This window comes from Protopterus annectens, chromosome 2.part0, assembly GCF_019279795.1.
Source record: "Protopterus annectens isolate FY-2018-M chromosome 2.part0, PAN1.0, whole genome shotgun sequence".
In the NCBI taxonomy this organism is placed as follows: domain Eukaryota; kingdom Metazoa; phylum Chordata; order Ceratodontiformes; family Protopteridae; genus Protopterus; species Protopterus annectens.
In genome coordinates, this window is record NC_056728.1 from 1,709,398,728 (window position 1) to 1,709,423,986 (window position 25,259).

A 25,259-nucleotide genomic window follows, 5' to 3' on the forward strand; every position below is an offset into this window, starting at 1 on the left:
GTACTTTGTTTTTCCCAAATGGGATTACTATGCATTTTTTGGCATTTAGCTTGAGGCCGTGACTTTGACACCAGGTGTTTGTCTCTGTGAGACCCTTTTGCAGGATGTCTGTGTCAGCTGGAGAGTCAATTATTGCACCCAATTTACAGTCATCTGCGAACTTGGTTAGCCACAGTCCCTCCGCCTTTGCCTGTACTTCAGAGAAATATATACCGAACAGGAGGGGTCCCAGGACTGAACCCTGTGGGACTCCGCTTGAGACTGGTTTAGAGTCAGACATGGCGCCTGCCACTCTTACCGTGTGGGTTCTGTCTGAGAGCCAGCTGGCAACCCATCTCGTGACATAGGGGTTAATATTTAAGCTGGTGAGTTTGTCTATGATTCCTGAGTGTGGGATGGTATCGAATGCCTTAACGAGGTCCAGATATGCTGTGTGGACCACCTTCCCTTCATCTATGGCCTTGGTGACTGTTTCGAAGAAGTCGACCAAGTTCAGGAGGCAAGATCTGCCTTTAACAAAGCCAAACTGGGTGGGGTCCAGTGTCTGGAGGTTCCCAATGTCCCTTTTAATGAGCTCCATGATAATGCGTTCCATGGCTTTGCAGACCAAGCTAGTCAAGCTTATAGGGTGATAATTCACAGGGTCAGTCGTGGCACCACCTTTGTGGAGTGGTACGACTGTTGCTGTACGCAATTCTTTGGGTACATAGCCTGTAGAGAGGCTGAGTTTGAATAGTGATTTGAGATGGGGGGCTAGTTCATTTTGAAGCTCGTGTAAGACACAACCTGGGATAGCATCTGGTCCCATTGATGCTGTGTTTTTGGCCTTTGCAAGGGCTGTCTTTACTTGTGTGTCTGAGATATCTGGAGCGCCACATTCTTCTGGGATGGGTGCTAGCCCCTTTGGTGGAGAGGGAGGGGTGAAGTTTGCACTGAACTTGTCAGCCAGGATGTTGGCAATGTCGGTTGGTTCAGTGTATTTATGACCATTATGCACCAGCTCGGAGCATATCTGAGAGTTTGCCCCTAAACTCTTGACATAGTTAAAGAAGGCCTTGTGGTTATCCTTAGAGTCATTGGCTATTTTTCTTTCGAAGTTGGCCTTAGATGATTTAATGAGGGAGGGCAGTTTTTTACTGATGATAATCAGAGATGCCTTCTTATTTTGGGATTTTGTTCTATCTTGCAGGAGTTTCCTCCTTCTGTTGTAAAGTTTATTTATGGCTGGGGTCCACCAGACTGGCTTCCTCTTTTTTGAGGAGTTGGTCTTGGTTTTACTTGGGATGGCTTGCTTTATGTACTTGATGTAATTGTTTTTATGTAGGAAAAACAAACAGAAAGCTTAAAGAAAGAATCCACGAGCATGTATACAATAATAGGAAAGGGAAGGCAGCTAACACACTGTTTAGACATACTAATGGGTACCCTAATTTTAAGAAATTTATTTTCTTTGTTATTGATAGAGTTGTTATGAAAAATTTTAAAGGTGACTTGGAAATAATACTAGAGTACAAAGAACTAACTTGGTAGCTGAGACTAAATGCCTCAGTCCCCCTGGTATTAATGATGCCCTATCCTTGCCTTGTGTGCTGCAGAGAAGGACTCTTTTCTTGATTTTGGTATATTACTTTTCAACCATTTAATATTGTTGATATATTTAATATACTCTGTATGCATACTGTACATTTTTTACTTCATGCTTAACAGTGCAATACATTTAATTGATTTGAATATTTGAATGCATGTTTTTACTGTTTGTTCTGCAATTAAGTGAAGCCTGTTACTTTAAAATATAGTTTTGCATTACTAATTCATATTTAAGACATATGATTGGTGGACTACAACTATTTAAGCATATTCATCCTGGTAGCAATTTACTTTGAAGAAGGTCAGGTCTACTTATGTAAAAGACAAAAGCACTCATTCACTTATCTGTGCAGTCACTTGCATTTTTAATTATTTTAATGTGTTTGTTGTTGGATTTGGATTAAACGTATGGTCACTAGTTCGACAGTCTTGTTTTTTGTTTTTCAAATCTTAAATGAATTACTACAAATTGTAGTACATCTAAAAACATATGCATGTTTTAATATCTAAATATCTATATACGGGTTCCCTTTTTAATTTCGAAATACTGAAATCCCAAATTTCCGTATTTTGAAATTAAAATACCGGTAAACCAGAAGCACGAAATTCAAAATCCCAAAGTACGGAGATTTTGAATTTGCGCTTCTGGTGTTGTGGTGTGTGAATGGTAAGATGTGAGTTTGGGTATGTATGTATGTGTATGTCTGTTGGTTAGGGGCTTTAGTGTCTGTCAGTGTGTGTTTTGACTGTAATGTGTGCGCGAGGGTATGCATATAATGTGTGGGAGTGAGTTACTTGTGCTTGTCTGATTGTGTGATCTCGGAGCTAGTATATATAAGTAGGGTTTGTGGGGGCGCAGCCCCCCACATGGGGGCTGCAGGAGGGCTTGCCCCTGCTTATCTGTAGTGTAGGATATTATATTTGAGTTGGGGAGGGGAGTGGTGTGTATGTGTTTGTGTGTGCTGTATCTGTAGTATAGCGTCGGGATTTTGAATTTCGTGGCTTTAGGGTTTCGGTGTTTGGTGTCTTCGGCTATGTAATTTCGAAATACTGAAATTCGGGATTTCAGTACTTTGAAATTACATAATGAATCCCTATATACACATACATGTACATACATTTACACATGCACACATAGGATGTATACATACAGGTCTACTTCAAAACATCTAAGTACCAGAATATCGAATCCCACTTCATTGAGACGACTTTGCTAACACTTCAGTACATCAAACTCTTGGAACAACAAAAACTAACCCTTGGTAAAAAAACGACTTGACCACCAGGACAAAACAACAAACAAAGAAACAAGAAAACCCTCCAAGTGGGGGCTCCTCCAATTCTACAACAAACATGGTAAGAATTCCCTAAGGATATTTTCCACTTTCTGACTGCTGTAAACTCTTGGTTCACTTCAGTTTGAGATCTGAGCATAGGCAGAAAACCTATCTGTGTTTAATTTTTTTTATATAAAAAGTAATTAAACAGGACTACAGAAAACTGCTGAACAGCCTTCAATTTTACTCAACTAGAATAAGCTCAAAATACAAAATATTTTCTCATACCTTGAGTCCTATTCAGCCATGAGAAGCACAGAAATAAACTTTCTTTTTACACCGTGAGCTTTCTTTTTACACCGTGAGGACTGAATTGCACTAACAGACAATAAAATAAATGGGAATGTTGCGGACTGTGCTTCATTTAATAGTGCAAGGCCGCATGATTACCAAAGCATTATTGTGTCTGCTTAAGTGACAGACGAGGACGAAGGCAGTGGTTTCTTTACTGACATTATTTTGTGTATAAAAACTAAGGGGAACCTCAAACCTTTAGGGCAATTTACTCAACACACAATAACAGCATTTAGACACAACTTAACACTGCAAATATGTTTTTGCAATAACTTCTGTTAAGTAATAATAGATAAGAGTAGATATAAGGTACATAAAGGATACAAGACTAGCTTACATTGTGTGCAAGAACAAAAGAGAAAGAATCACTCGAACTAATAAACACCTGGTAACACAAGATGAAATGGCTACCCAGTTAAAAGTTGTACAAAAACCATAGCAGTTACCATAACAGTTAAGTGCTTTTACTTCATATCTAGAGTTCATCCAAACTGTTAATGAAACACACTCTACTTAAATTTAAAACTTCCAATCTAGTCGTATTGGTCAGTTCATCAACCAATAATTAATTACAGCAAAAGTTCATCCAGTAATTCAAAGTAATTTACATTCATCAATTAAACATCAGTCTATTCTTAAAGAACACACAAGTAACCAATAAAATAAAAATAAAAACTATGTTAATAGAAAACCTTTTTTTTCATTAGTAAAAGTAATATGGTCTGTTAAACTTATTAAATCTTTAACAATACCTTATGGAAAGCTGGAAATACTCTAATGTTGTTGAATGATTATTCATGGTTTGAATAAATGGTACCTATAAAATGTATGTATATAAGGGGTCATAGTTTAGCTTCTCAACTTTAAAACAGGGTCCAAAGACACCTGATCATTGAGTCCAGGGGGGACACTGGAATTCAGTCTCAGCTGTCACAATAATTCTTGATATTACAGAAAAGATCGCCAGTGCTCCCCTCCAGGACTTTAGTCAACCTGTTCAAGTACTCAAAGTAAAAAACTACTCCCATTACAATCAATAGAGTGTCTCTATAATGCGTCAGTGGGTACCCCCCTTTTTATATCATTATTGTGGTTATATATTCTCACCTGCAAAGTTCTCTTCGTTTTTCCTATGTAGTAAGAATAACAGATCTTACAGTATGCCACACCTTTTGATAGGCAATTGTAATACATATGTGTGCTTAGAAATTCCACATAATTTCTGGAATTACAAGTGATTCTAGGTGTGCAACATATGAGCACTGTTTGTAGGCCCCACATTTGTATATTCCATTTTTATTCTTATTGTCAACTCCTTTCTTTTTCTTATAACTCCTCTCCGGGATATCTTTAACACTGGGTCCTCTTTTGTAAACAAATGTAGGGGCGTTAGAAAACACATCAAGTGTACTGGGCGCCTTAGAAAAGATATCTCACTATTTTCTAACTATTCTCTGAATCTCCTTAACATCTCGATTATATTTTAAACTAAAAGCCCTCCTATAGTTATTATCATTAGGCTCACTGGATCCAACCATTTTATGTTCATACTGCTTCACTCCAATCAAAGGCTTATATTTAGCCCCCATCCCCCTATAACCTCAGAAGCTACCATTTGAATAATATTAATAAGATAGTGTCTTTCCACAAAAATTCCAATGTTTGAGAAAGCTCAAAAATTAGGGAAATAACTCACAGCATATTGAGGGAAACCTCACAGCATATTAACAGTTTTCTAGACACAAATCACTGCACTATAACTAGGTAGCTCCACTAAAATGTGTAGTACAAAAATAATCCCAACTGTGATTATGAAGAAAAGTAGATGAACTGTGGGCTGTAAGGATGGACACAAATACTGTAGTCTGATTCTTAACAGGCACTGAATGCAAATCAAAGCAATACTACTAAATCAGTCAAACAGCACCCACTAAACCTGTATCAGCCCTTCAAGAAGATCTGTGGTAAGTCTGACAGCAACTCTTGAAGACCATGGCTCCCACTCCTTGATACGAGATCATCTCACCTTGGTAAGAGCTCCAGGATGAAAAGTCCATCGAATTTTGTTGCCATACTGCACCCTCACATCACCTCTATCTGTGATTCTATGCACTATCCCAAGGCGACCAGTGTACTGTAAATGAGAAAGCAGTAAGTCATCCTTGAATTATACTGCCCTTACATCTGTCAAGTATAAGATGACAAATTTGAACAGCTTAAATTCACACAACACATCTGCTGAAAAAATACTTAACTCTCAACAACAAGAACAGCAGCACTTAGTTTCATTTTACATAATTCATAAATACATTTCACAGAGATTAACTCAAAATAAAGGAATGATATTCTTATTGAGTCTATCTGGTTTTAAAACACAGTGAATGGTAGCCCTGTATAACACCTTATGGAGACAGAGCAGTAAAAGATCCCTCCTGTGCATATTAAATGCAGCCATTTGCTGTGGTTTTCCTAAGCAGTGGTACTGGATTGTAGGACTTACAAGACAACTTAGCCACATGGCCATTTCCACCTTGACTCCCTTTTCAAGGAGGGCCAAGCCAGTTATGCCACGGGTGAATTTATGAATACCGGCCCAGTTGTCAAACTCCTTTTTAAAAGCAGGCAATGTGCCACACTGCTTAACTCAGACAAAAAGTTTATTCTAGAGAAGGGGTTGTTGATGTGCAACAAATCTATCCCTCCACCTTGCTTTATTTATTTGTTTGACCAGATTAGATCACTGACTTTAGTGTTAGCAGGACTGAGTTTTGGAGGTATAAGTATTCCTGGATTACTAGATCACGTACAGCCGTATAAGCAAGGCACATATCACCTTCTAACTTAATTGTGAAGAAAAAGCTTCCAGTCTTTTTAGTAGCTCAGGTTGTTTAAGCCCCTGACGTTTTTGTTACACACCTCTGGAGTCTTCGTCAGTTGCTTCATATGCTTACTAAGATGCATCCTGAATTGGGGGGGGGGGGTTGTACACAATGATAGGTCTTAATCAGTGCAGAGTACACGGAGATGAGGACTTCTTTTGATCTGCAAGAAATACCTATTGCTATGAGCTGTGTAAGGTAAAAGGATTTTCTAACCATCACTGTAATGAATGGTCAGACTTTAGGGAAACATCCACCCAAATGCAAAGGTTAATCAATACCCTTTTCATTTTGAAGTGGTGTGTTATCTACCCTATAAGCTAAAGCTAAGGGGTGCATGTCAAATGCAACAATACTGTATTTCTTGGCATTGAGTTTGAGCCAAGATTTTTGTACACCAGCTACTGATAAGTGCAAACTCCTGTTGGAAAGCCTGTGTGTCACAGCAGGACTTGATGACAACTCCCACCTTACAGTCATCTGCAGACTTTAACCAGAGATCCTTATCTGATAAATGGAGATCTGAATGGCAGGGGTTCCAGCACAGAAGTCTGAGGAATTCCACTGGCCTCCTTTTTGCTCTCAGAGGATACTCACCCTACTCTTACTGTGCAAATCTTATTCCTAAGCCAGTTACCTTACCACATACAGACCAATTGGGAGCTTCTTCAGCTTTATTATTATATTTGAATGTGTATAGTACTGAATGGCTTGGCAAAGTCCATGTGTAGTGTGTGAACAGCTTGCTCACAATCTACAACCTGAGTAACCCTGTCAAAGTTTTCCAAGTTCTTTAGACAAGATCTAACTTTGACAAAGACAATCTGTTGGTGGTCGAGTCTGATAAGACTAATGACATCATAGTTTATTAGATCAGTTACAATACATTTCATAGCTTTGCATGTACGAATCATTATTAATCAGTTTGTAAATCTAGGGGGTCAGTGGTTGACCACCCTTGTGGAGTGGCATCACAACAGTTATGCATCACACCTGTAGGGCAACACTATTGCTATGCTGTGTAAGACAGGTTAAGTGGTGGGCCTACTAGTGCTTGCATAGTGCTATTAATTAGGCAACTGGATGTGCTGGCATTGCCCGTAGATTAGGTATTCTTCATTTTTATTATATTTTTATGATGGTTGGTGGCATGATTTCAGTAGGATAATTGAGCTTGTAATAGAGGTCACTGGGGTGAAGTTGGCACTACATTTATTTGCCAGTTTGTTGGCAATATTCACTGGATCAGTGTAGGTAGCCTATTATGAATAAGCTATGATCAATATTGAATGTTGTTATTCTACTGACGTAACTAAAGAAGGATTTGTAGTTATTTTTTAGTTCTGTAGCTAGTCCAAGTTCATGGGATGCCTGTTTTTCTGATGTCTATTTTTAGTTTCATATCTAGATCTTTGATGTTGTCCTTAATTTGGGGGTACCTCGTTCTGCTAAATACGTTAAGAAGTTTCTTTCTTTTTGTCACATAGTTTATGAATGTTTGTGGACCACCACACTGGTTTGCTTTTAAACTTCCCTATTCTCTTGGATCTAGCTGAGACTAATCCTCTAGGAGTAGCCTTTTTATAGCCACGCATTTTGAATATCTTTGATGTGTACTACTGCTTGCAGACACAAGGAAAGAGCAAACATACTCACTATATCAGCTGATCTAAAAAAAATTGGTTAACTGATGATGTTTCAAATTCTGGTATGGTCCAACTGAGCATAATTCTGAAAGTCTTCAACTCACACTCAGGGCAAGCATGCCACTTGTCAATAGAAGGCATAACGCTATATACTACAGTGGGGGGGGGGGGGTTCATCCCCTGTCCTTCCCAGTTTGACCTTCATGCACTAAGTAAGAGCACCTGAAAGAAACACAGATGAGAATATAAACATGTATGCTTGCCTGATATACAGGAAAAGTAAACCAGCAATGCCCAAAAAAAAAAGGCTACCCAAACCCAGAAGGCAGACGGTAGAGTAATAAGCATGTCCTAGTGGGTCTTCCCACAGAGCAGCCAACATACTAAGTACATATATATTACGCTTTATGTCAAAGGTCACTGCGGTGAGTAAACGTCAAGAATCACAAGCAGTAAAGGTTTAAAACTTCACAAAAGGCAGATGCTAGAAGATAGCCGAATCCTGACTCACTAAAATTTTGCAATTATCGGTCAAGTAATAATGCTTGGTTACAGTACAAAATGACAAACAAATGCTGCCTCACAAATGTCTACAAAAGGGCAATTCTTGGAAAACGGCAATAGAAGCAACCAGAACTCTGATGGAGTAGCCTTTGGCAGCATCGTCCAAAAACATTTAACCAACTAATGACAAAAGACACTGCAATTAGCAATCCACTCATATGGAATTTATTTTGCCACAACCAGCCCCTCCCTCCTAACTTGAATCAAAGGACAAAGGCAAGTGATCTATCTTCTTGCACTTAAGAAGTTTTCACGTAGAACCGCAGCTGACTGCGCATGCCTACAGAATAAACAGCTCTTTTCTTCCTGTATTTTGACCCAAAAAACAAAGGTGAATGGAATGTTTAAGGACACTTCTATTACTACTCTCAGGAAGAAATCTGGATCAGAACAAAGGAAAACCCAGAGACCTCCTTATAAATAGGGGCCTGAAGCTTTGACAGTCTGTGGGCAGAGTTAGTGGCATCCAACAATAGTGTCCACTGAAAGATAAATTTCAGACAGACCAAACCAGCTAGTTCAAACAGGGAATGGCAAAACCTTTCAATAACGACACTTCAGTCCCAAGGAGAAGAACCCCTTTAATCAACTGCTTGAAACACCAGCGATGTGTCACGGTCCTGACCTCCAAAATGTTAGGGTGCATTGAAATTGTGGAAACATGCACCCTCATTTTGCAGTAATTAAGACACAAGTTAAACAGTTTCCCTCAGGGTCAACTGCAATTAACTGACGAAGGTAGAACAGGATGCGACTTTATGAAGGCTACCACTCTACCCACAATTGAGAACCTCTTCCACTTAGCAAAATTAGACTGGTAAGTGTAAAGGTTACTGCTGGCTTCAGTCATTTCTCGTCTTCCACCAGAAGATCCACTAAAGCAAGGGATTTATAGGAGTAAACATGACTGAAGGTGGAGACAGATGGCACTCCAAAGAAAGAGAAGGTCTCCCTTGGCTTGTAGTGACACAAGCTCCTCTAAGGCTCCTCTATTGCCATTGATGTGAAAGCCCAAAGCATATTCACTTTGGATGGATATGGAAGAATAAGGATACACAAGACACTGAAATCCTTATGTCTGTCTTCCTTTGCATTTTTTTTATTTTTTTTTTGGTGGGGAAATACAATCTCTGCTGCAGCAGTGATTCCCGTATTTGCAAATCTGCAACTGTGGACAGTTGTTGCATGGCAATATTCTGTTTATCACAGGGATCATTACTGGCATAGTATCCATAATGAAAGAAAAGGGTACCAGAGCAGTATTAGTTGTGACCTCAGGCCTAGGCTGGAGAGGCTAGCATGCTTTATGCATGTAAAAAAAGGTCTGATTTATAACACTTTGAAAGAGTGTGCCTGTAACTCTAGGTAGCTGTCTTACAAGTACTCTGCACATAAACATTTCCGAAAATGTCCGCAAAAGTAGCTGCTGCTCTTGCAGAATAAGTTTCTGCTTATCCCTTTAATGTCTTACCTTGAGAGCCATAACAAATCAGCAGCAATTTCAATAAAGTTTTCTTAGACCTGGGCCTTCCTAGCTTTCTTTGACTAACATTAAAAAAAAAAAAAGTTTCTGATTTTCACGGGTCTTTAATTCTGGCAAAGAAAGATCTTAACCATTTGTGTACATCTAGGAAATGCAAAAGCCTCTCCCGTCTGTTCTGCAGCTTAGGAAAGAAAACCTACTGCTAACTCATAGACTACCCTATGCCTGAAAGACAGGTTAGTTCTTAAAGCCATGTTAACCTGATTAAAGACAGTTTAATGTTCAGTGGCCAACAAGGCTTGTAATTCAGAATTAGTTCAAGCAGATGTGACAGCTTCTAGGACAATGATCCTCCTTGTAAATAAATAGATAGATAAATGTACAGTTGCTAGCTGGCTCAAATGCGGAATATAAATTTACCCAGAGAAAGTTCAAACCACAAAGTTGGGAAGTTAGTAATTTCCTAGTAGCCTAAAGTCCAGTACCCTTTCTGAAAAAGTTTAATTACTGATAAAGAAGACAGCAGGGGTTTATGGGAAGGCTGTGACTGACAGGATGACTGTCACTAATGCATATACCAAGCACGCTTTAAAAAGGTACTTAGCTGAGGCCCTCATGTACCAAGACTTTCTAAGGGATGATCTGTGTGTACAATATGGAGAAGCCCATCTCTTCCACTTGCCTGGATATGTCTGGTAGTGCACCTTTAAGACTCTTTCGGAATGGAAAAGACCTTTTGGACAAATCTTCCAGTCTGGAATTAAGTACTTATCCTCTGTCAACTTAAGACTTATGAAACTGGGACTCATTAGGTGGGAGCCAGTCGATCTGCTGAATGCAATCAAGTCTGCATGCCATTCATGTGAATGCAGAAAACTGAAAACCACTTTCAGCAATCATATGTTTGCACTTTTCCCCATTGCTTCATGATTGTGGAGTTGGTATAGATAAGTTATGGAGTATGGAGGTCTCTCCCCCACAAGGGGATGTCCACCTGCAAAAACATTCTGTTTCACTGAAAGTGGGTTTCAGATATCTGTAGTCATGTAAACAGCATTCAGAGTAATTAAATTCAGTAAATCAACATGATTCCTATTAAGATGCTCCTGAAATGTGAAACAAGGGTACAATACAGTGGAAATGTCAAGGGCTCTCTTCTTTTTAATTGAAGGAGGGGAAAGTCGATGCAGTCAGGCCAGAAAAGGGGTTATCCCATCTAATTTGTCCAATCTTTTCTTGCTTTCATAAAGATGCTTGGGATCAGTGCATGAGTGACAAAGCAATGAGGACGTCTTGTCTCCTAGTGGATGGAGAATGTGTTGGCATACCTGCATTACATTCAGCCTCCAATACATGTCAGTCTTCTTCTCCTTCTTTCGGCTTTTCCCGGTTAGGGGTTACCACAGCAGATCACCAGTCCGCTCATGATTGGCAGTGCAGTTTTACGGTGGTGAGTTGCCAGCCCGGCCCCCAACCTTCCATGGAAGGCACACACTCACACCTACGGCCAGTTTAGAGTGTCCAATCCACCTACAGCATATCTTTGGGATGTGGGAGGAAACCGAAGCACCAGGAAGAAACCCACGCGACCACAGACAAGACATGCCTCCAATACGTGTCAGTAAACTGCTAAAATAGCTGCTTCCCTCTTAGGCTGGATGAGCTCGTGCTGTATGCTTATCCTTATCCTCCCTTATGAGCTCCTTCACAGACCAGGTTGCTCATAATCCCAAGTCATCTGGACTGCTGCTTAATTCTTCTGCCCCACAAAGAGCTGACATTAACTTAGGAAAGATGATGTCATAAGTGGAAATGCAATGACTAAGCCGAAAGGCTGACACTAGAATATTCCTACAGAACTCCAAAACAGACTGCCCATTATTCAGGAAAAGGACACCAGTCACTTTGGTGTTCCAGAAAAGTGTTCATTTTCCTAATGGGTCTGTGCTATGTACAATCCAAATATAAACTGTTCACATCAGAACAAGGACTTGAGATTGATATGACCTCGTTCAATGCTATAGTGTGCACTGGAATCCAGGGCTGAGAATTTACATGACACAACATAACAGGCAGTCAGCTCCAAAAGTCTATAAAATAGCCACAGTGTACGTCATCCCCATAGACTTCCTCAGGGAATTCACATAACTTCCCACTAGCAAGTCTTCCACTCAAACAATTTCAATGAACCCAGTCTCACCCACTGCTGATTCACCCCTCTTCTATTGTAAAATGACAACTAGCAAAGACATCACAATGGTTTTAGACAAGATCCCTTGTGATGCCTCATGGAACAGATAGGGTGTGTACCCCTGGTTTATTCCACTATGCAAAGAACACTTATGCCTCTCACTCCATACAATGTGTGCATCATCAGACATGTGATGCCCTCACAATGGAAAATAGAGTCAAACAAATTTCCAAAACCATAAATCCAATGTTCGCAAATGACTACAACCATCTCCACTCTTCCCACTCTCAGAATAATTATTGGGAAAAAAAGGAAGTTATGTACTCACCATAACATTCCTTCAGTGTTGTCCATTTTCATTCTTCCTCAACAAATGGGCTCAGATCTGACCCTTGGATCTGACCCAGCCACGTTTTACAGCTTGTGGAACACAAACTCTCGCGCTCCTCCCTTGCCCATAATGCACTAGTCCACTACCATACCACAGTTCTTGTTTGCTGGCCTTTTAGAGTAAATTAACAAATAACCAGTATATGAGATAAAATTATCTGGAGCTCAAATAAAGGAAAATTGGTTACTTTAGCATCTTCTATTCCATCCAGAAGTCAAAAAGGTAGGTGGTTGGAGGGAGGGGAGTTGAAGAATGAAAATGGACAACACAGATGGAACGTTATGATGACTACATAACTTCTTCATCTGATGTTGTCATTTTCATTCATTCCTCAACAAATGGGACAGAATCTCCAGCAACCTAAATCCTGGGAGGACTCTAAGGAAGGATATTCCGGAGCACCATTGAGCTGAAGGCCGCTCTTCCCCTAGAGACTAGATCCAATTTGGAATGAGAAATGAAGGGATGAGGATTAGTCCAAGTTGTAGCTGCACAAATATTGTCCAAGAAAGATCTGGATAAAAGTACAGAAGAAGTTGACAGACCTGGTGGAATGAGCTTTAGGTTTTGACAAAGACAAACCCATTTTTTGTAAACAAAGGAAATACAATCAGTTAACCATTTTGCTACAGTTACTTTAGTAATTGGTTTGCCCAGCTATGAATCCAAAAAGGAGACAAATAATTGGTCTGATTTCCTGAAAATTTTTGTCCTATATAGATAAAAATGTAACCGTGAACATACAATAGGTGTAACATATATTTTCCTTTGTGAAATTTGGAAAGTAAACTGGGAGGTTGATAGCTTGACTGGTACTGGATTCAGACACCACCTTAGGAAGAAAGGATGGGTTGATCTGCAAGGAAACCCTATCCTTAAGAAAAATCAAATGAGGAGGCTTAGAATAAATGGCTTGAAATTCTGAGACTCTTCTAGCAGAGATAATGGTCACTTAAAAGACGGTCTTCCAGGTTAAAAAAGTTTAGTTCACATTTGGCTGATGATTCAGAGGGGGACTTGGTCAAAGATTGTAAAACCAGATTCAAATCCCACAGGGGAGTGAGATCTTTAAAAGGGGGTCTAAGAAGAAAATTTCCCCTAAAAAGGCCTTACAAAGTTTGGAAGAAGCTAAAGAAGAATTATTTACTCCAATGTGAAAATTATAAATGGCAGAAAGTTGTATTTAAACAGCTAAAGAACTAGCACCTTCATTAAAAATTGTAGCTAAAAACTTGACAATTTTAGGAACTGGCACTAAAAAGGGATCAGTGGCATTTTGCTGTGATCAAACAACAAATCCTTTAAATTTACTTCTGTAAATTTTTCTAGTGGATGCTTTGTGGGAAGATAAAATAATGTGGTGGACAGGGGAAGAGAGCCTGGGCTGTCTATCTGTCAATGGAATTGGAGAAGACATGCGCAGTCAGTTTTAGCCCTAAAATGTCGGGGTGTATCTTATCTATCAGATGAGACAGACGGTCTGGAACTGGATCCATAATCCATGACAAGTGAAGCAGATGAGGTCAAAGAAATGGGAAACAAATTTGACAAAGCCAATAAAGAGCAATGAGGATGACTGTGCTCTTCAACCGAGATGCTTTCTGAAAACATTTGGGGATTAGAAGTATGGTAGGAAAGGCATACAGGAGACCTGGGGGCCAATTGTGCAGAAGAGTATCTCTCAGTGACTCTCCCGGTGGGGGAATCAGGGCAGAGAGCTTGCTGCACTTACTGTTGAGATGATATGCAAACAGTATGCAGCAAGGTTGGCCCCATTCAATGGAAAATCTTTTCCACCACTTTCATGTTGAGTGACCACTCGTGAGGCATTAGAATGGAATTGCTTAACTTGTCTGCTATCATGCTGGATTTTTCTGGAATGTGCTTTGCTACCATAAATCGATTGGATGAGATCACCTACTGCAACACTCATAAAGTTTCTCTGCACAGGGGCTAAGATTTGGTTACTCCTTGTCACTTGATGTACCAGACCACTGACATATTGTCCGTCTGAATTGCCATAGTCCTGGAAGGGAGTGTGTCTTGGAAGTCCTGCAACACTAGGAGGACAGCTGTTGTTTCAAGGACATTGATATACAAATTGGCCTCTTCTGGGAACCATGTGCCTTGGACTGTCTTTCCCAAAAAGTGCCCTTCCACTCAATCTGGGAAGTGTCCGGGGTAACTATGGCCTTTGGCTGAGGGAGAATGAAGGGATGACCTTGCATTATCTGATCACAGTAAATCCACTAAAGGGGTAATTTTTGCATGGCTGAGTTATTTTGATTTGGGTTGACAAAGGTTAGTGAAGTATAGACCACCGAGTCGCTAGAGTCCACTGAAGAATTCTCATGTGGTATCTTCCTAATCAAACCAAAACTATTGCAGCAAACATTGACCCCAATGCTTCAAGAATCAATTGAGTTGAGAAAGAAGAATTTTGGATGATCTTTTTGACTTGGAATCATATGGCTTGTACCCTTGGTAAAGGAAAGGAGGTTTTTAAGGAAACTGTGTTGGACAATGCTCAGATGAACTCAAATATTTAAGTTGGTTCTAGTTGAGGTCTGCTGTGACTGCTAGTAATTCCCAGTTGGGAGCATAACTGGAGTACATAATCTTGTGCTTTGATCAGAAGATGCCTAGTCAGAGCGGTTATGAGCTAGTCATCTAAGTAAGGAAACACCCAGAATCTTTGCAGCCTCAAATGAGCTGCCACTATTGCCATGCATTTGGTGAACACCCTGGGGATAGTGGTGAGATCAAAGGGCACAGCTCTGAATTGGTATGGACTGGCTCCCAGTTGGAAAGCATAAAATCGTCTGGCTCATCTGTTCATTTTTTACATGACAGTATGCATCCTGAAGATCTACTGAGCACATCCAGTCATCCTTGTGCAGAAAAGGCAGAATGGACTGAACAGTAACCATCTGAAACTTGGCATACTGAAATGACTTGTTCAGACTGCCGAGATCCAAAATTGGTCTTCAGACCCTGTTTTTTTTGGCAGTAAAAAGAATCTTGAATAAGTTCCAGACTCTTTCTGGTCTGGGGAACCTCTTGGATGACTCATTTTCTAGCAGCCTTTTTATTTCTAGTGCTGCTGCGTCCCTCTGACTGGGTGGAACATCAGGAATTATGCTTACTATTAAGAGGGTAGGGAAAAGGGTATTATATAACCTCTGGCAATAATTCTCTGCCATCACAAATCTTCTGTAATCTCTAGCCAGGCTCTCTGGTGCAGGGATAAATGACCTCCAACTGCCTCCAGAGGTGGGCAATTGGACCTCCTTTCAGGAGTGCTCGTAGGATCTGTCAGAGAAAGTGTCTCTGAACCCCTGGTTTTGCAGGCCTCCTCTGCCACAGTGGTGGTATCTTCCATTAGAATTCCCCCCTCTGCCCCTGAGGGCTCTATCTCTACATGGATCTTGGAATGGACCCTGGGACTTTCTGAACCACATTTTTCGACCACCTCACTGAATCCTAGAAAAAGTCCTTTGAGAAGTCGAAAAATATCCGCCCACAGCAGACAGGATTTTACCATCCTGCTCACACATGAATAATGTCTCTTTAACCTTGGGGCCAAATAAAGAACTTCCGTCAAAGTGAGCACTGATGAAGGAAGACTTGAAGGGCTCCATGAAATCACACAGGCATATCCAGGCATCCCTCCTAATGGAAATGCTTGAACCCGGTGCTCTTGACGTACCTTCAGCTGTATGTGAGTTGAGCCTCATGGACGAATTTGAAATAGACTGTAGGGTAGCCAACTCAAATTCTCGGTCTCAAAAGTAATGGTCCAGGAGAGGGATTTGGTGAGTTCTTTAATCAGATCCCTCTGAAGTCTGGTGAAGTCTGCCAAATAATTCAGCAAGTGAAGTGCAAAAGTCACTGAAGCATGTACACACTTCCTGAATCTGTCCAGTGTCCTTGACTCCCTGCTAGGAGGATTAACAGAGGAACTTTGCTCTGCAGGCTCCTTTTTTGTGGCTGCCGCTGAGACCATGGCATTATCTGGTACTCTTTTGCTCCAAAATTCCCTATCCTTGGGTGGTGCCAGTAGCCTGTCTGGTCTCTTGGGGATTGGCTCAATGGAATCAGCTTCCTTCCATGCCCGTTAAGAGATCCAATTAATGAGCTCATCAGCAGGTGGAGTCACCCAGGAGGTAGATGGCCCAGCTCCAAAGGCTTCCAGGAATACTGATTCCTCTTGGGAAGGATTGTTATAAGACTGACCACCCCTCTGCTTAAGGATCTCTAGTATGTCTTCAATGGAGACGTCATCAGATGATGACCCTGGGAACTCTTCCCAATCATCAAAATCAGAATCCTCTGTGAAAGACTCTTGAGGAGAGTCTAAGTGCCTCCTTTTGCATTTTCTGTTCTTAGGGACTTCTCCAACGGGATGTTCGGGAGAAGTATCAGAAGACATCAATATACCCTGCTGGGTATTCTGGAAACTTTGGGCTGGCTGTCCCTGTGGTGCAGTATGTTAAGGCTCAAGACGCAAAGACAACTGGGTCTGGGAAGTAGGAGATGAGGAGGGTGGATACGTTGTTTCTCTTGGAGCAGAGAAAACTCTCTCCACTACTTCGAAAGTAGAATACCCCAGAGAGAAAGAGACAGACGAGTCCAAGAAGACATGCTTTTGGACTGACTGCTTCGTCCAACCCGAAGGCAAACCACTGGAAGCAGGGGTTGGAGTCAAGCTGTCCTGCACTGAGGCTCCAAGGGGCAGAGACAGGTTCGACATCCTCGGAGTCAACTCCAACACCTCGGGTCCGGTGCTAACACTATGGCTCCAAGAGTCATCCCGCTCTGGCATGCTCGGAGCCGGTCCACTCAGAAACGATACTGGTCTAGAAGATACAATGATCTTCAGATCAGATATGGACACATCCAGAATTCTCAGATTCAGCTGCTCTGAAACCAAAGGTTGGATCAGAGAAGGAGAAAAAATAGGCAGGTAGTACTCAACAGTTCTCCAGACCCTATGAGGTAGGAGCCGAGAGAACCCCCATTTGAATTTGCATTGACAGAAACTTCCTCATCATCCTGTCCACATCTGCTTCAGTCAGACTTCTGGGGGAATTAGAAGAAGAAGCTATTGACAAAGCCCTAGAATGGTGATGCCTTTCTAAAAAAGGAGATGGGAGACCAAAAGATACCAGACCCAGGCTTAGGGGAGATTGGATCTGAGGTGACTTATTTTTGTGCTTCTTCAGATCCAAGGGGATCGAATCCAAAGTTCTCATAGTAGTTTCTGGATCTGAAGTAGCCGGACCAGGAGATTTCATCTTTGGATCTGTAGGTTTTGAGACTTTTAGAGGTGGTTCCAAACTCTGAGCTGAAGAGCTTGAAGGTTCCGGGGAACTTTTTTTAGCCTCTTTTTATCTTATTTCTTTGGGGCTTGAGCCCTAGATGCGTTATCAGAGGATTGTGAACGAAGTAATCCTCTCAGAATTAGTTTATTTCTACAATCAAGAAGGGCCCTAGGGTTAAAGGCTTTATAAATATCACAGGCAGAATCCAAATGGGCAGAGCCCAAACAATAAACATACATAAAGTGTGCAGCTGGTAATGGGATTTTACGATCATAGGGCTTACATTTTTTTAAATCCAGAGGGATTCTCAGCTATATCTATATAAAAAGACTAAAGATAAAGGGATAATATACGCATTTTTTTATTTTAAATAGTTAGAAATAGTAAAGAGAAAAAATATTACAACAATGGAAATTGAAGGAACTGCCTCAAAGGTAGTGTCTATATCACATTATCGAAATATGAAAATGTGATATAGACCCTCAAAGGTATAAGGGAGAAAAAGGAAAATGCTAACTATTGTATTTCAGAAATGCACTAAAAAGTGTATGAAGGGCAAGAGAGGATATGTAGAAACACTTTTACTAAGAGAAAACGCTAAAGATAGACATTTCTGCTTTTACTCACAAAAAAGTAGCTACTACTTGAGAGCTAACAGTACCACGTCTGTACGTGAAGGTGGCAAGCCAGATCTGAGGTATGGCAGGAAACTAGTGCATTATGGGTAAGGGAGGAGCTCAAAAGAGTTTCAGTGTTCCACAAGCTGGAAAAAGTGGCCAAGTTGGATCCAAGGGCTGGATTCAAACCTATTTGTTGAAAAATGAATGACAATGACATCATCAGATCAATTTATAGCCAGATAACACTGATAGCTCTACAGAGCAAAATCTCATCAACAATATGGGTTCTGAACTGGTTGAAGTATCATGACTGCCATGTACACAGTTACAGAAAGCATACTACTAAAACAGATAAATTCCACCTAAAAGGTGCTATTTTTGTTGACTCATTTGATCTCTCATTCCTTTTTAACTTTATTATCTCAGCAAGCATCAGCCGCCATTCTGACAACTTACAAAAAGGCTCATTCTCATTACTAACAGCTGCCATTACCAAGGGAGTGCTACCATACTCTCTCCCATTCTGTTCAACTTTTTGTGACGTTACTCCCTTATGACATCCACCCTATCCCAATAATATTATATGCAGATGGCATGGTCATCTACAGGTCTAGATCTCCTCTGTCTACCATAAAAGAACAGCTAGAACAAGACCTCACTTCTCTAAATGGCTAGACTCACACTATCAACCCTAAGACGACTAAAGTTATGCTTTTTGGTATTCCATAAAAGCTCTCCAAACATTCCACTAACTGGGTCACATGGGATAACAAACATTTTTGAAGCAGTTCCATGCTGCAGATGTTGTTACATCTTGCTAGATCCCACACAACTTCAAATAACATATTCAGGTCACAAATCTAAAGTTAACAAACTTCTCTTCTAGGCCAGAAACAAATCTCCCACTTTCTCAGTCACACAGCTAGGGAAGCATTAGGCAAAGAAGTCCTACCTCCCCATCTGGAATATTTCCACCTTCTCACTTCAACTACCTCTCAATAAAGCAATCAGCTCTACAGTCTACCTCCAATAACATTTGCAGACTCATAACCATCTCTCCAAAAAGAGAACAACATCACCTCATTGTAACAAAATCCGAATGGCTACCCATATCCAAAAGAATTATCATTGTGCTTGGCAGGTGCTCTTTTATTCAAGCTCATGATGAAAGAAAGCTCATCATTATTTTTATATACAGGATTTCAGAGAGGTCCTTGCCCCCATATAAACTTTGATCTCTGTCCCAGTCCACAGCAGCCTTACATACACTGTTTACTAATCTAAACTGCACTCTCTCTACTTGCTTACAAAATTTGACAATACAAAGCCCCTCTCATACATCAGAAACTTCAATGAAATGAAACACTTTCTCTTCAAACATGAATGGTGCAAATGGTTGCAGACTAACTCAATCACCTAATTCTCAACTCCTCAAACATCTCCACCACTGCAATCAATTTGTTCCCCATACAACACTTCAAAGCAACATCAGTTAACACAATCCTCCTACACCTGCTCAATAAACCAGATCCTATAAACAACTTGCAAACTAACACTCTCTCGGGGAAAAAAGGATATAAGGACTGCCTGTACTCTGTAGTGCTACACAGCCTATTTCTCTTGATGTCAACCTAAATCCTCCCTCTATTCTTCTACAACCATTTCTGAACTCTTTGAATTTCCCCCTCCTCTCCCTACAGCTTCAATCTTTTCACATATCTACTTTCACAGTACTACACTTCTCTCTGTAGTGCCAACCTGTTGACCCATCAAACATTACAATCACACATCTTGCCGATATCCTAAATACTGCCATTTTACTTATTGCAGATACCTTGGAACAAGAAGTTAACATTACTGTGTTTGATTGTCAAAGAATGTTGCTACTGTAAATATACTGGACCTGCTGTGAACTTTAATTGCCTGTACAACGTTGTTGTTAGTGTACATATCTAACTGTATACCCTTGGCTTTGCCTGTACAACGTTGTTGTTTGTGTACATATCGGACTGTATACCCTTGGCTTTGCCTGTACAATGTTGTGGTTTGTGTACATATCTGACTGTATACTCTTGGCTGAGCCTGTACAACGTTGTTTGTTTGTGTACATATCTGACTGTATACCCTTGGCTTTGCCTGTACAATGTTGTTTAAGCACATATCTGACTGTATACCCTTGGCTGAGCCTGTACAACGTTGTTTGTGTACATATTTGACTGTATACCTTTGGCTGAGCCTGTACAATATTGTGGTTTGTGTACATATCTGACTGTATACCCTTGGCTGAGCCTGTACAATGTTGTTGTTTGTGTACATATCTGACTGTATACCCTTGGCTGAGTCTGTAAAATGTTGTTGCTTGTGTACATATCTGACTGTATACCCTTGGCTGAGCCTGTACAACATTGTTGTTTGTGTACATATCTGACTGTATACCCTTGGCTGAGCCTGTACAACATCATTGTTTGTGTACATATCTGACTGTATACCCTTGGCTGAGCCTGTACAACGTCATTGTTTGTGTATATATCTGACTGTATACCCTTGGCTGAGCCTGTACAACGTCGTTGTTTGTGTACATATCTGACTGTATACCCTTGGCTGAGCCTGTACAACATTGTTGTTTGTGTACATATCTGACTGTATACCCTTGGCTTTGCCTGTACAACATTGTTTGTGTACATATCTGACTGTATACCCTTGTCTGAGCCTTTAAAAAGTCCCATGGAATTTGGTCTCTACCACAGTCAACAAATACATACATCCATAAAGTGGGTATCCATGCTGTCTGTGTTTAATATCAGAAATAAGGTTTGGGGTATGCTGGTGTGAGCTCAATGTTTTTCCCCAAGGACTAGGTTTGTTAAGCCTTTCTCTTGGTGCACTACTGCATGACAAGCCATGTCATGATATATGGTCTGACCTGTGTCAAGGCAATTTGTCAGTAATGCACAACTCCTCATGTAAAAATCATATTCATTATGAAATTTATTTTGATAGACAGTAAAGGAATGATTACCTAGTATGTGTCTCTTCTCCACACAATGTGATCTAGTATGCATTTCTTCTCCAGCCACAAGTTATTTGTACCTTTTCATTTTTTTAACAGATTGCAGGGTTTACAGACCACTTATGTAGTTAGACCATGATAAGGAAGGATACTTACATCTGCCATTTTGGGATTCCATCCACCATGCCCTTCTTGCATTTCTCGTAGAATATCTACATCGAGCAGGCACTTCACTTTATCCCCATTTTGAAATGGATGCTTCTCTGTACTCTCTTGTCTCTGCAGCTCTGCAGGTTTACCTGACAAGAGAAAATTTGAGGCTTAAATCAAGACAATATGTCAGGCTTTATCAAAACTGCCAAGAATCAGCAGTAACACAAAAAGAAAGCATTGTGCTGAACCAGTGGAACAATGATAGCTGGTCTGGCAGTATAATAACAACATGCATATGCAAACTGTATCACACCATACAGGAAACAATGTTGCATTATTTAACAAAAAAATACTTTAACTGTAGATGGACTTCTTTGCAGAAAACCAATGCACTTACTTAAAGAAGGGAATTAAAATATGTCCTGCCTCCACTGTTAAGCCACTTACACTTCTACCCACCCAATTTACAGAACCTACACATCCCATGCCGTTACATAAACTACTTTATGTTGTTAAAAGAACAGACTATGCCACTTTCACTACTGACTCTGTACAGAGTTCATATACAACACAATGAAAAAAGCTGTACAGAGTAAGGAGTAAATGTAGCATCAAGACATTACTGCTGTTGTGTAGTAATGCCTGTTGCTATAAAGTTGAGGGTGTTCAGAGTAGTAAAGAAGAGCTTTCACTAACATTTACTTTCCCTGTATCCAAACATTTTCTGTTTTATGGAAAGAACACATTTTGTTGAATAATTCCCATTATAGTGTGCACCCTCCATAAACACTGCATCTTTCTGTCCATAAAATGTGTTGCACGGCAGTGAGTGAGTTTGTGTAATATAAGGTAATGCCATGTAATATAGTGCTGTCATGCATGAAAGCCATGACATGCTAATTACTGCAAAAGTGCATAAACACAGCATCACAGTAGCCCTGCTGGTGAGATGAAGGCCACCCCAACAGTGATGACAGTCTAAATGCTGACGCACTCTATGCTGGAGATGCTTTTACAAGTCAAAGATTTGCAGGCAACACAATACATCTTTTACAGCTGATGTCTCAGTGCAGCACCACACTGCCTGTCACAGGTGAAGTGGAAATAACAGCAGAAGCAAATGTATACAACAGTACAAGTAGAATGCAAATATGTTTTATGTTTGCAGTGGCAGATTTAGGCCTTGAAAAAGGGGCATGCATCCCCCCTCTTTTTTTTTGATAAGCTGCCATATAGCCTGATGTGCAAAAAATATTTTTTTTAACTGTTTCAATTGAAATCTGAAAATACACAGCAAAAGCGGTACCACAGTTGAGAACGTATCTCATTTGTTAGTATATTTTCCAATTTCAATCCACAGAGGATTTGTTTTCGTTTTAAGTATTTATTTTACCATTTTGCTTCACAAGTTGTGATGGGACACATGATTAGAGGATCCAGTCAGGTGATTTGATAACCCTAAAATTCTGAGTGTCTCTTCTAGCTGCGTCTACCATCGTGACTGAGAAACCACCTGAGAGGTAGACCGAGGAAAGCCTCTCTAACAGGTGAAGAAAAAAGAGCACAAGGCACTTGAACAACTACAGGCTACACAGCATTCTGCAGTATTAACATGTATTAACCGTCACCCATGTTATGCAGTAATATGTAAATGCACCTTGAAATCCCACTTTCCACAATTTTTTTCCTTGCTGTATGTACAAATGTGGTAGCACTAATCTCGCAGTTACTTACACATTTGTTTGCACCTATTCCCAAATTAATTCAACACATTTATTTTCTTTTTCAACAGTGTTTGTCCTGGAAATACTCCCTCCTTATTAAATGTGCAGCCAAAGCCATTGCTCAACCCTCCAGCCCAAGTAAATCAACATAACAACTCTGGAGCTAGTTTTCTGCTACTGTTTCCTAGATGCAGTTGTTTTTATGACAAAGTACATCATACACATATCCTGCAATGTCTCTGAATAGTAGCAGGTAAGTATTTTTTTTTATTATTCCTGGCAGGGTCAAACCAGATACTATGGGTAAAAAATGGTCTAGGGCTATTTGTAGGTGAAATGACTGGCTCTGCTGTGTTTGATGTTATAATGGTGGTGTTACAGGGTCAAACCAGGCACTGTGGACAGACAGTGAGTATAGGGGCAGCTGTCTGAGGATGAAATGACTGACACACTTTTTGCTGTTGTAAATTTAACATTGCAAGACTATGTAGATTTGGGTAAACATGCTGGAAGTCAAACTGAGATTACTGATTTTGCAGGACAAAAATGCATTAATGTAACAATTACTCATTATTTTTGTTTTATCCTGGAATGGTCAAACTAGCTACTGTAAACAGGCTATAGGTATGGAGGCTGTGTCTGGATGAAATGACTGACCCAATACTTGTTTTCTTGTAATTCTGACATTGCAAGATTAATGTGTATTTGGGTGAAGCAAGCTAGAAGAAAAGCTGTGACTATTGTTTCTTTGCAACAAAAATACATTAATGAAACCAGTACTATTATTATTATTTAAACCTGTCAGGGTCAAAGCAGATACTTTAGGTAGGATACGGATATGAAGTTGGTATTTGAATGAAACAATTGTCCCTTGTGTTTGTTCTTTTAATTCAGTCATCGAAGGAGTAAGGTGTATTTGGATAAAGCAAGCTGCAGTACAAGCTGTCACTACTGTTTATGTGACAGATACATTATTTTCTTGTTTTCTTTTATTCTGGTGGGATCAAACCAGATACTGTGGCTAGGCTATGGGTATGGAGACTGTCTGTGGATTCATTGACTGGTCTCTTCTGTTTGATGCTGTAATTCTAACTTTGCAAACCTGAGATCTAATTCGGTGAAGCAAGCTGGAAGACGAGCAGTGATTACTGTTTCTGGGAAACAAAATGTAGAGTAATGCAATAATTATTTTTTATACTGGAAGGTCAAACTTCAGGTAGTTAATGGGTATGGTGACTGTCAATAAAATGACTTGGCCTGAACTGTTAAAAGACATTCTTGTGTTCTGCTGAGGAAAGCTTTGTGTGTTACTGAGTAACCTATGGGTGGACAAAGACTGAACTCTTGAGCCTCAATTGCCCGAGGTTCTACCTACCGAGAATCAGAATTCCTCCACAGGAAATCACTGCCACTGAGCTCTGCTGGCAGTGATGACCTTTTAGAGGGAATTTCACCCTTCTTTGAGTTGGTGTGACTAGGGAATTTGTATATATAGGTTTAGGGCATAGAGTCTTACCCCCAGACATCAGGGGTGCAGGGGACCTGCCCCCTTGGAAAAAACAATTAAAGTGTTTCCTTTGGCCTTTTTTTGGCAAATACAGTTTGGGGATTCCAGTTGTCAGTACATTCAGTTTTGCTCCCTGATAGTGGAAGCACTGTTATTTTTTTGCACAAATTAAATGGAATCTTTACCCAAAGGGATGTGCTTCTGGTTTATAGTAATTTATTTATTTATTTATTTACTGACATTTGTTAATTGGGAAAGCCTGACTGGGTTCAGTGTACCCATTTTCAGCAGAGGTCCAAGGAGAAAAGCTCCAAAATTACTTAACAAAATGAATACAATAGTTACGGTTAAAAAAACACAAGAAGATACAATTGTCAGTATAACATAGCACAGCATGAGAATTTGGAACACTAAAAATCTGGATATGAATTATACAGTATACATTCATTTGATCGGCCAGTGGATGGTGAACTGGAATACGGTCGAAAGCAGTGTGGCAAAACCTCACAAATGTGAACGCAATTGTTGCGAATCTCAAAATATCCCCCC

The 25,259-nt window shown here is 40.2% G+C and overlaps 1 protein-coding gene across 1 annotated transcript in view; it reads right to left on the reverse strand.

Annotated features, from left to right (window-relative positions):
- MIB2 (MIB E3 ubiquitin protein ligase 2) overlaps window positions 1-25,259 on the reverse strand; it is a 1,775,226-nt gene that overhangs the window by 749,016 nt on the left and 1,000,951 nt on the right. The window contains 2 exon segments of the mRNA XM_044061758.1: window positions 5,245-5,352; window positions 21,483-21,625. Coding sequence (XP_043917693.1) covers window positions 5,245-5,352; window positions 21,483-21,625 — 251 coding nt within the window.